The 12,860-nt window shown below is 43.0% G+C and overlaps 1 protein-coding gene across 5 annotated transcripts in view; it reads right to left on the bottom strand.

Annotated features, from left to right (window-relative positions):
• The window catches only part of IMMT (inner membrane mitochondrial protein), a 50,036-nt gene extending 41,027 nt beyond the window's left edge, over nucleotides 1-9,009 (bottom strand). For 3 of the 5 annotated variants that reach the window (XM_072636937.1, XM_072636939.1, XM_072636941.1), the window contains exon 1: nucleotides 8,782-8,992. In XM_072636937.1, coding sequence (XP_072493038.1) covers nucleotides 8,782-8,826 — 45 coding nt within the window. In that variant the 5' untranslated portion in view covers nucleotides 8,827-8,992. Of the gene's footprint in view, nucleotides 1-8,781 lie in introns of all 5 variants that reach the window. The other 2 variants (XM_072636938.1, XM_072636940.1) reach the window with 2 other exon arrangements.
• Between the last annotated feature and the right edge of the window lie 3,851 nt (nucleotides 9,010-12,860).

Here is a 12,860-nt window from a genome sequence, read left to right as displayed (position 1 = left end):
TAAGTAAAATGAGGTAAATAAAAAAGGTGCACTCTCCCTCCTGTTCCTTCCCTGGCTTCAACTCTATCTGCAACTCTATCTCTTTCTTACAACCTGCCCCAGTCTCTCAGCCCTGCCCAGTGACTTCCTTCAGAGAGGAAATCCCACTCACTCTGCTGACTTCTTCTATGTACCTGGTTATTTGCATGCTGTCTCTCCTGCTGGAAATGTGATCTCCTTATGGGCAGAGCCCTTTTGCCTTCCTTTGCTGCCCCAGAAATTAGCAGAGTGCCCAGCACATCATAAACACTTCCTAAATGCTTCTTGCCTGACTTGGGGTAGTGGGCATCTGAGTCAGCTATCACTTGTTGACAAGGTAAGTTTTAGGGATGCACTGTGGCTGGAGAACCGAGGCCATCTGCATCATTAAAAGAGAGCAATTCTTTAATGTGACTCCCTGTAACACGTGGTGCCAAGGCCACCACTGGCTATACCAGCACCTCAGGCCAGTCCTATTTCTATGACCTTTGCAAATAGAGAATCAGAATCATGGAATATCAGAGTTGGAAGGACCAGAGAGCTCACTAGGGCTAAAAGGGATCTTTATCATCATCAGGTACTTAGAAATGCCACATTCCACAAGAAGCCTTTCCTGCTCTAGCCTCATTCTACTATCTTTCCTCTTTTATTTCTAATTGAGCACATATATAGCTTGTCTGTACATAGCTATTTGCATGTTTTCTTTCCCATTAGACTGTGAGTTCCTTGAGAGAAGAGTCTTTTTTTTCCTTTTTTTGTAACCCTAGCATTTAGCACAGTACCGGGCACACAGTAAGCACTTAATGTTTATAAGCCTGCCTGCCAGGCAATTTTCGGAAGAAGAAATTAAAGATATATATAATCATATGAAAAAAATGCTCTAAATCACTTTTGATTAGAGAGATGCAAATCAAAACAACTCTGAGGTACCACATCACACCTATAAGATTGGCAAACATGACAGAACAAGAAGATGATAAATGCTGGAGAGGATGTGGGAGAGTTGGAACACTAATTCATTGTTGGTGGAGCTGTGAGCTCATCCAACCATTCTGGAGAGCAATTTGGAACTATGCCCAAAGGGCTACAAAAATGTGCATACCCTTTGACCCAGCAATACCGCTACTAGGACTGTATCCCCAAGAGATCATAAAAATGGGAAAGGGTGCCACATGTATAAAAATATTTATAGCAGCACTCTTTGTAGTTGCCAAAAACTGGAAGTCAAGGGGATGCCCATCAATTGGGGAATGGCTGAATAAATTATGGTATATGAATGTAATGGAGTACTATTGTGCCATAAGACATGATGAACAAGAAGACTTCAGAGAGGCCTGGAAGGACTTATATGACCTGATGCTGAGTGAAAGGAGCAGAACCAGGAGAACTTTGTGCACAGCAACTACCACAGTGTGCGAGAATTTTTTCTGGTAGACTTGGAATTTCATAATAATGCAAGAACTTATTAAAAAAAAAAATCCCAATGGTGGATTTCTAAGGCAAAATGCCTTCCACACTCAGAGAAAGAAATATGGAAGTCATTAGCAGAATGTAGCAGATCATGTTTGTGTGTATGCGTGTTTTTGTGCATCATGTTTTGATTTGTTATATGATGTCTTCCATTTATTTTAGTTCGACTACATAGCATGACTATAGTGAAAATGTACTCAATAGGAAAGTATATGTAGAAGCTATACAGAATTGTATGCAGTCGTGGGGAGGGAGGGGGGTAGTGGGGTGTAGGTGTAGGGGGGATAAAATCATAATTTTGTGGCAGCGATTGTAAACCATTAAAAATAATAAAAAATAAAAATATAAGCCTGTCTGCCAAGTATTGTGGAGACAAAGGCAAAAACATGGATCTTCCTTTTGAGCTTACCTCCCATTTGGCCAGCAAGTATCCTTTATGTATGTACATAATTGTTTGCACGCTGTGTCTCCCATTAGATGGGGAGCTCCTTGAAGGCATGGAACATGTTTTTTGCCTTTATTTGCATCCTTAACACTGATTAAACCCTGGCACATAGTAAGCACTTAATAAATGCTTGCTTGTTGATCTGACTTAAGGGGGAAAAAACTGGATAAAGTCTTTTATATTTTTTGTAACCTTCAACTGATGATTATGAGTTCATAGCCCTTGATTGGTTGGTTGTTGTCCTTTATGCTCAAATGACATCACCACACACTGGGGTCAAGGTACAGTGAGTCAGACTGTGGTTGATCAGACCAATAGGAGCTCAGAAGGCTCTGCCACAGGTCAAACACAAACAGTCCACCTGAACATCAGGAGTGAAGAGGGCTCTAACTGTGCATCTCACATTTCTTTTCAGCCACTGCAATTCTGCTTTGCTCACAAAGCACAGCACCTTCTTTAATGCTGGATAGCACTAGATAAAAATTAGGGGAAAAAATCAGATAAACATGAAAGTTTCTAAGTTTATGGAAAATTTATAAGTGTTATACAAAACTATTATTAATCTTCAAAAGAGTAGCTTATATAAGTAAACTGTGCTTTCTGCACCATCTCATGAGGATCACTAGAGCGGGATTTGCATCTTTAGATGGCGCTATCACCAGCAAAATTACGTCTCAGTCAGTCAAAATCATATCCTCAGTCAGGCAAAAATCTATGTGAATTGCCAGAAAACTCCATTTGCTCTAGCAGGCCAGATTCCAAATCTGGTTAGAAGCAGACACTGGGTTCCCAGAGTTCCCATTATAGCCACATCCCTTGTAGCTCTAGAACAGCGAAAAGCCAACAAATCTCTGCCAATATTTGCTCCTGCTTACCCCATGCTAAGTAGAGAATACAGAAGCTGATTGGGACTCCTATGGTCCTAAAGAAACTTGCAATATGGTTGGGCAAACATATCTACATATATGAAATAACTGGATAATTTCATATAGCTTATAGAAAAAAACACAAATGTCTATGTTTAGCAGTAAGTGATAAAAGCTAGACAGGAAGGTGAGAGAGAATATTTGTTAAGAATTATCTGAGAAGGTTGCAATGACTGACTCCTCTCCAACCATCAAGTATAACTAGGAGTTACATTTCATGTTTGCTCTAAATACATGTTTATAAAGATTAAAGACAAAAGAACGTTCTGGTGTTTAGGGGAAGGGAGGGATAAGTATGAAAAAAAGAGGAGGAAGCAAATTCTAAGCTGATTAAATTCAATGATGCTAAGAGTTCTATAGGGTTGAGGACTCTAAGGCTATACAGGTACAGAGTAAATGTTTAAGAAACATTTATTAAGTACCTGCACTATGCCAGGGAAAATTAATTCAACAAGCATTTATTAAACCCATACTGCACACCAAACACTGTGCTAGGAGATGGAGATACAGAGTAGGGAATAAAGTCAATTAGTCCCAGAGCTCAGGAGACCGGTGTCACTGGATCCCTGAATATGGGGTGAGGGTTTTAGCTTTGAGAAGGCATGGAGGCAAAAAAGCAACACATAAGTATGCTGGACAAAAAATAGTTCAGAATTTTGTTAGAATTTGGACTACATGGAAGGGATAGCAAGAGACTAAGGAAGCATACCAGATTCTGAACAGAGGGATGACAGAATGAGGCTTAGAAGAATTCAGGTTAATGGGTCCCTAAAAGGTCTGAAAACCAAGACACAGATTGAAAGCATAATGAAATAAGGAAGAGATAAAGGCTGCATTTAGGGGGGTGGGGGGTAGGGAAGAGTAATGGTACAAATAGCAAAGAGAAGAATACATGACATAGTGAGGAAGAGTTAAAAGAAAAAGTGGTAGATCACAACTCTCCACAACACTTAGTAGAGTAGACCAGGGTGTCACTCAGGTTTGTGGCCAAAGTGACTAAAGGAAAGGTGCCCCAACTGACACAAGTGGAAAATTTGAGAAGAGGCATGGGATGGTGACTTGAAGGGGCAGGACAGTAAAATATACCAAACTAAGATTTTTCATTTTCAAAAACTGGGATAGGGTTGTACCTGGCAGAGAGAAAACAAAAATGTCCGAACTGATGTGAAAGCAAGGCTTCTCAAGAATTGCCTCTAAAACACAAAATAGTCTTCAGTGTGGAGGAGGGAAATCGGTGGCGTTTTTGACTCTGAAAATGAGAGGAGAGACAGACAGAGATATGCTGGAGAGAACAAGCAAGAGCAAGCACACAGCTGTAAGAACTCTTGCTCTCACAGAAAGTCAGAACCATTCTCCTGTGGACAGGAAGGCTAAGAACCCATCAGTAGTTTAGTCATAAAAATCATACAATTCTGAAGCTGGAAGGGACCATCATTTTGTCCAAGCATTTTCATTTTATAGATAAGGAAAGTGAAATTTAAAAAGTGGCTTAGTGCCCAACATCTCCTAGTTAGCTTAAGGCAGAGCAGTCTGTGGGCTTCCAAGAATGCCAGGCCTCTGGTTAGGTGAATAATGCGAAAGGGGCTTTCGTCTCTGCAACCCTACTCTGGATTCCAGAAGCATGGAATTGGTAAGTCAGAAAGGATCTCAGTAGCCATCTAGTCTGCTTTATTTTTGTTGCTGAGTCATTTCAGTTGTGGCCTACCGTTCGTGACCCCATTAGGGGTTTCCTTGGCAAAGATACTGGCATGGTTTGTCACTTCCTTCTCCAGCTCATTTAACAGAGAAGAAGGGGCAGCTAGGTGGTGCAGTGGACTGAGCACCAGTGCAGGAGTCAGGAAGACCTGAGTTCAAATCTCACCTCAGACACTTGACACTCACTAGCTGTGTGACCTTGGGCAAGTCACTTAACCCCAACTGCCTCATCCTGGGTCATCTCCAGTCATCCTGATGAATATCTGGTCACTGGATTCAGGTGGCTCTGGAGGAGAAGTGAGGCTGGTGACCTGCACAGCCCTCCCTCACTCAAAACAAAGTCAAGTGCAAGTCATGTCATCATTTCTCTGATGGCATGGTCTTTTTCGGCCACAAAGGACGAACACACACACACAGAGGAGAAACTGAGGCAAACAGGGTGAAGTGACTTGTCCAGAGTCACACAGCTAGTAGTGTCTGAGGCTGAATTTGAACTCAGGAGGATATTGTCCTGGTTTCCAGTCCAGTGCTCTGTGCATGTGGCGCCACCTAGCAGTCATCTATACCATACACTAGAAGAATTCACATATGATCAATAACTAATTACCTAGCCTCTGCTTGAAGACCTCTGTACTAAAGTCCTCATACACAAGATATATAATCCAAATTTACAAAACAAAGTACCATTCCCAAGTAGAAAAACGGTCAAAGTATATGAGTAGGCAGTTAAAAAAAAAGTAACCTATCAGCAACCACATTGAAAAATCACTAATAATTAAAGAAATGCAAATGAACACAACTCTAAGGTTCCACTTCACACTTATCTTCTGGCAAACATGACAAATGCTTGGAGACACTACCCTGTCAGTGGAGCTGTGAACTGGTCCAACCATTCTAGAAGGTAATTTAGAACTACCCCCAAAAGGTGCAGTTCGCATTTTCTGTGCCACAACCAAGCCACTACCTATACCCTAAAGAGATCAAACAAGGAGGAAAAGAATCCATATTTACAAAAATATCCATAGCAGTTCTTTCATAGTAGCCAAAAACTGGAAAAAGAGGGGGCACCTACTCATCCGGGAATGGCCAAACAAATTATGAGCTATGAATGTAGTAGAGTATCCCTGTGCCACAAGAATGACAAATGGGCACTTTCAAAGGAAACTGGGAATCAGATTTGAAAAGGATAAGTTTGGTCAGGGTTACCTTTGGATGAATTTATGGGAGGACATGAAAGAGAATCACACAGAATCAAGAGATGTGAATGGATTCTAACAGGCAACTGTTGTGAAAAGACTCATAAAAATTGTTTTAAATTAATAAAACAAAAAACATTTATCTATGCTGTACTGTAACTGAAAATTTTAAGGATCATTAAGAACACATTTATATTAGAATGTCAACAGCCATGACTTGTCCACTGTCTCCTCCCATTCCACTCAAGTGAGGAAATAGTTGTGGGAGTTTTCAGGGTGCCAAGATGGGAATGAACTCCAATGGATCTATGTTCATTCATTGTCATGAATATTCCTTTGAACAATGCAGAATCTCTTGATTCTCCTGTTCTCCCATAAATTCATCAAAAATAGTCATCAAAAGGCAACCCAGATCAGTCTCCTCCTTTTCAAATCTGGCGTGAGCTTACTTAGTTCTTCCACAATGTCTCTCTTACACATACACACCTGCCAAAATAAAGTCTGGACAACAGTATTTCTCATCCACCTTGTTTTTTCAGTGTGGATAACAAGATAGAATAAGCTTTTTTTTTTTTTCGGCTTGATTATGGCTTTCGTCCCTAAACGATCCTAGAACAACTTTTTCAAAAGATAAGAATGGCAAGAATGTCCCCAGTGACAGTGTAGGTGGCAGCAGTTATGTGGGTGGCCTGCTGCAACATTTCAAGGCACACGATTGAGCTACCAAACCTTGAGCTCCATTATTTAGTAGAGTTGTGATCATGACAGCACAGAAAAGGGTTGTGAAAGATGATAGCCAAAGCCCTCCCCATAACAACAGAATTCCATTAGAATTTTAAAATTTTTTAAAGCTGTATAAGGAACAGTGATTACGAAATAATCAACTACATAAATTGTATGTTATAAAGAATGCACAAAGCAAAATCAGAACACACTGACTACAAACGTGAAAAAAATAGCAACAAATTTTTAAAAATATACATGAGAAAAAAATCAGAAGGGAACCAGAAATGAAACAGTATTATCACATTTTATTTTTATAGCTTAATGTTAATACATACTTTTTTAAACACATCATCAATAACTGAGTTTAGACTGTTATGGACCTTTTTGTAATTCTGTATTTGAACTTTTTTTTGTTGAAGGTTTCTAAGCTTAGAATAAATTTTACAAGACAGTGCTCTAAAAAGTTAGGGAGAACAGCTTGATAGCTTGCTCAGCTCTGTCGAGACCAGCAATTCAACTCCCAATAACTCTGTCCTCTGGTTAAAGGGGCCCAGAGATCTTTTCCCTGGGCAACACTGTTAAAAGCCTCCTGCAGCAATATTCTGACTTGCCTCAGAGTCAGGAAGACCTGGATTCAAAACCCTGCACTGACACATACCAGATGTGTGATTATGGACACGAGGACTTCATCTCTCCGTGCCCAGGCACAAGGCAATTCTTTAAAAGTAAAGGTTACATGCAACTAAATTTCCAGGTCTGCATGGGACTGGAGTTTGTCACCATCCTGATGAAACAAAAGTCCCTGGCGAAAGACAAGAAGCCCCATGAAGGAAAAAATTAGGGTGAAGGAAGTCCAAGGGGGGACGAGGTGTGTGTGTGTGTGTGTGTGTGTATGTCCGTGGGCCTGGGAAGTGAGCAGTTGGGAGGATATCCAAGAGCTGGCATCTAACATGAAATTCTGCAGTCAGGTGGGAGGAAAAGGGAAAAAACAAAAAGGAAGCTGTTCTGACTACTCTCTCAGCAGTGCCAGGTCTCCCTGTCCCAAAACATCCACCCCAAATGAATGAAATTAGATTCCTTAGATTACAGAGCAATTTTGCCATGCAGGATAAAAGGAAGCTCTCGGGTCAGGGACACAGGAAGGGAGAGAGGCAGGCAGCCGGACTGCAGAACCTGTCCGAGGAGCAGCCCTGCCTCCCACTCTCCTTCCCTGGTAACCAGAGAGCGCTGGCAGCTGGGCACAAAACAGATGATCCTGAGAATGGCCGGGCCTGGGTGGGGTACAGGGTTCAAAGACTTAAATAAACACGAGCAGCACCTGCCTGAGAACAGGGGCAAGCACCTCTACTTCATTTAAACCACCGAGCTCCAGGGCACTATCTTTTCTCTCTGCGCACACAACCCTTGGGAAGGCTGCCTTTAGGATGCTGGACCGGACAAGGCTTTGCAGTATTTTGCTCAGGGTCTCCCCAAACTCTTGGTGCAGTCTGAGATGATTAATGCTCACTAGTTAATTAATTAGCTTGATTAATAATCAGATCCACTTGCAAAGCCCGCATTCTGGCCAGGTTCCTTGGGACCGTGAGGACGGAGCTGCTTGACATTAGCCCTGGAAGGGTGTCTCGGCACAAGGTCACGACTCCTGTCCTCCACCCACTTCTGCAAGGACCCCGAGACCCCATCTCTGGGGGTCTACTAGCTAGAAGCTCTAAGTAAGACCAGTAAGAAAAGGGCACCGACCACTGGTCCAATAATAAACCGAGCAGAGAAAAGGGACTAGAAAGGCCAGACTGCTGTCCCAGAACACGTCCACCCTTGCCTCCGACAGCCCCCAAACTACCGCTCCCGGCCGCCTCCTCTCGCAAGTCAGGCTATGCAGCCGCCTCGGGAGCCTCGGGGCCTGCTGGGAACAGTAGTCCCCCGCGGTCCCCCTGGGCCCGGCGCCTGGGCCCGCCCCTCGACCTTCAGCTACTGGCTGAGGCCACCCGGGCACGCGGCGCACCAGCCACCCTGCCGCCGGTGGGTCTCCATTGGCCTTTATCAGAGAGCGGTGAGCGGGGATTGGCGGAGCGCCGCGAGGCCCCACCCCCGATGCCGCTGGCCCGCCCGGCCGCCCTTCTCCCTCTCCCCACCAAACAATCGTCCCTAATTCATTCAGCTCCAGGGATTCTCCCCAAGTAACGGACGACCGCGCCCCCGAGCTCTCGTGAGGCCAGCGGGTGCCCGGGCCACCAGGAGCGCGCTCCGCCCGGGCCTCGCCAGAGTCTTCCCTCCCCTCGCCTTCCCTTGGCAGTCCCGCGCTCACCTGGGCGGCGGCGCTCACGCCCGTTAGCTGATAAACCCGCAGCATCTCTTCGACCGGAGGGACGCGCGTGTGGGGGCGAGCTGCCGCGAGCACGGGAGGGCGTGCGTACGTGTTCCCCGGCCGCCCCCTCAGCGTCTAACCCAGCAGCACGCAGAAGAGGGGAAACCGGCGGCACCGCGCAAGCGCAAACCGCCCGCCGCCCCGCCGGACTGACGGAGTCGGAAAGGGGCGGGCGAGGGAAGTGTTTGATTGACGACCCGCGTCAACCAATAGGGGCGGCGATGACGCCGGGGAGGATTGGTGGGATGAGAGGAGGAGGCGGGGTGATTTATAACCGGCCTCGTTGGTGGACCAAAGCCTGGTATCGTGAAAAGCGTCAGGGGGCGTGTCCTGTACGACCTACTTCCGCCTTCCGGGCTGGGGCCTTGTGGCGAAACTCCGCAGTCAGACATCTCCCTTCGAGGGCTCTTGGTCCTCAGAATCCTTGCCTTTGTTCCAGTTAGGTCCCGTGTGTGCGGTTTGGGGCGACATTTGTTAGGCAAGACATTGACACTGGACTGGACTCTCCCAAAATGGAGACTAGACTGAAATCCAGGCAGTATTGGTGAGGCGCTCCGGCCTCGGGAAGTCGAACCAGGAAGAGAGAAGGCTCCGGGCGAACTTGTTCTCTCTTTAATTATTTAAACGACCTGAACGTGACAGCCAGCATTACATTCCCTGCTCTGGAGGGGCTCACATTCTAATGAGATCGACAACATATAATTCAGTGTGTGTATATATATATATACACATATATAAAACATTAACGTATAATAAGTATAATTCAGTATAACCAAGAAATTGCGTGGTGTAGTGGACAGGGTATGCTGCCTCAGCTTTGGGGGAAAAAAGACAGTATTTCAGTTTTCTCATCTGTAAAATAAAGAGATTGGATTGATGGTTTCCCTTTCAGGTGTAAATCTACGATCCAGTATCTCATCAGAGGCAAGATTTGAAGCTGGATTTTCTTAAATCCAGAGGCAATGCTAGTTTCATGTTTGTGTCAATGTCGTTTCCCCAGTACCTTGTAAATTTCTTGATGGTAAAAGACTGATACATTGTTTTACTTCATAGCACATGGCTTACGCGTGCGTAATAGGTGCTTAGCATATTTGGCGCCTTGAACAGTTGGATTCTGCGTCGAAGAGAATGTCTGGGGAATAAATTTAATTCAGCATAAGAAATTCATGACTCCTCCATCTTTTAGAATCCCTAATTTCCATCAAAACTCAGGCAAAGGTGGCTTCCTACCTTTAGCTTTTCTAAATTACCTCCAACTGCTAGTGCCTGCACCCCCTCCCCAAATCACAATTACATTGTGATTGTTTTTCTAACATATACCTCCTCATATAGGATGTAAAATTTCTTGAGTACAAGAACTTTAATTTTTTTCATTATATTTTTAGTGCCTAGTCTCTGTTACTTATTTAATAAATGGCAATCCCCTGACAGCACCGCCTGAAAGTGAGGTCGTCAGCTTTCTGATATTGGAAGTAATCAGTTGGAAAAGCTGCGATTCTTACATTAGTAAGAAGTGTTGAGCTATATGACCTTCCAACAGTATGAATAATACATGGTTGCTTAGTGTTTTGAGGTGTACAAAGCACTTTGCTCACAATGACCCTATGAGGTGTGTGGTACAAGTATTATGAACCAAGGCTTGTAGCACTTTACTATATCAAGCTGCCATGAATTATAACATTTTTGAGTATGTGTCCTGTATATTCCAAGCAAAGTAAATTTCTAACCCATTTTTTCTGAATGTCTTACCAATTGTGACCTCTAAGCTGATGACCTTTACTAGAACCCAAATAGGATTTTTTTTTTTCAGATTAAAAGGAAAAGCACAGGTACACCTTTGTCGTATGGTGCAGTCCGTCCCTTTGAAGTCATGCATCATCAGTGCATAATTGATATACATTAAATATAGATAAAATCATGTGTATAAGACAGTAAGAGAATAATGTGTCCTTTCTGAATTTCACATAATTTTCACATCTAACTAGATTAATCACAAAACAGCATCCCTCAAGAGAGATAGTGATATTCCCCGGGGAAATCTGAGATAAAGTGATAAGATGTTTGATGTTTTATGCTTAGGAAACATTTCTAACAAACTGATTTTTTTCCATGAAGATTTTTTTTTCCATTAAATTTTATCTTAAATTGATTTTTAAAAGAAATTGTTCTTTTCCCCATAAAAAGTGTGATTAAATAATATAAGTGAAGGTGGGCATAAAATGTATAAAATAAAATCAAATTATGAAATTTATGACATTGTGAACCATTTGGGGACTGTCATCACCTGAGAAAAGCCTAAAACCTGGATTGGCCAATTAGGAGAAAAACATTTTGGCCCAGTCTGAGCTTAACCTGCCATAATATTTTGTGTGCTCTGGCATAACAGACATACTTTGCTTTGGTCTTTGAGTGAAACCAAAAGGCCCCTTCCTGTGTCAGCAACTAGAAGACTAGATGAAGCTAAACAGTCTTTTCTTTATGACTGCTGAGGATAAGGTTCCTTGAACCAGACACCATCTTGAATAATGGGACTTTTCTTATGTTCTATTATGTCATGTTAATGGTAAAAGAAACACAGACATCCTGTATCTATAATTTCAGTTGACACCTTGACATTCTCTTATGTTGTATTTATAACCTATTCCATTAAGAAATTTCTTTCTCACATTATGGTTCCACATATGGAGACTATAATTTTGGGTTGACACAGGTATCCTGAGTTGGGATTGCTCTAAGTGTAAAAAGGGTCTCCTTCAGCTTGTTCACCTCCGAGTCCAGAATTATTTCCTCACTCCATCACGCGTGATTCTCTGACTTACTGAGAATAAATAAGCACATTATAGCACATGGATAGCCTGATTCTGTTTGTTCCTTGTTCAAATCTTTGGTAAGGTGAACCCCATTCTTTTTGTTCTTGAACAAACCTTTTGTTAAGGGGGACCCCATTCTGTTTGTTCTAGGGCAAACCAGTTGAGGGGGAAATTGATTTTGTTTGTTTCCACCAAACCTTTGGTAAATGGTTGACAATATACAAACAAAATAACTGAATTATAATTGTGACTGTGGTATGTTATCTTGGCTTGGTGACCCCTGGTTTCCTATATTTCCTAATGTGAAATCATCTCTTTACTTCCTCTCTGCACGTTTCAGACAAACTAGCCTACTATTCCCCATAAACAACAGCCAATCTCCTTCCATACCTTTGCAGAGTCTGCTGATGCCTGGAATGTACTCTCTCCCTCACCTCTGCCCCTTGAAATTCCTAACTGCCTTCAAGACATAGCTGAAGTGCTACCAGGACTTCCATAAGGCCTTAACTTAATTTCTCCTTCCACTCCAAAAATTAGTTATAAATCCAATTAGCATATATGTTTGTCTATATATACCCATGTGTTATCTCCCCCAGAAGAAAGTGAGCTCTTTAAGGTGAGGGACCATTTTCTAAGTTTGTCTCTGTATCCCTAATGCCTCATGGCATCATGTCTGATAAATGGAATTCTATTAAGGGATTGTTGAACTGAATCGAAGGCTATGCTCCAGCAGCAGGGAATGCATCTGCTAGTGTCTGTTGTCCAAGGACTAGCAGCAGGGTGATGAATTTTTAGTCCACATCTACTTGAAAACACTTGAAAACCATTTACTGAGCTGTAGAGGGTCCACCCTGTGTTAGGGGATGGAGTGTCCACACCAAGAAAATTGCCAGTCCTTGAGGCCCTGAAGGATGGTGCAAGGGTCAAAAACGGTGACCCCTGGCCAACAGGGATCAGTCCTAAGGGCATACCAAACATGTAAAAAGTTGACAGAATTGGGGGTGGGTGGGCGGAAATGATGCTGATTACGCCTAGATCCATCAGGAAAAATGAATAACTGGCATTCTACACGATGCTTTACAAAGTGGTTTACATACATAATTTGAATTGAACCTCGCAACAGCCCTGTTAACATTAACAACATTAATATTACAAGTACCCCCATTTATGTCTGAAGAAACTGACGCTTATGAGGAAGGCCAGGAGTCA

This window comes from Notamacropus eugenii, chromosome 1 (assembly GCF_028372415.1).
Source record: "Notamacropus eugenii isolate mMacEug1 chromosome 1, mMacEug1.pri_v2, whole genome shotgun sequence".
Lineage (NCBI taxonomy): Eukaryota > Metazoa > Chordata > Mammalia > Diprotodontia > Macropodidae > Notamacropus > Notamacropus eugenii.
The sequence above is the reverse complement of the archived record's forward strand: the minus strand, read 5'-3'. Positions and strand labels throughout refer to the sequence as shown.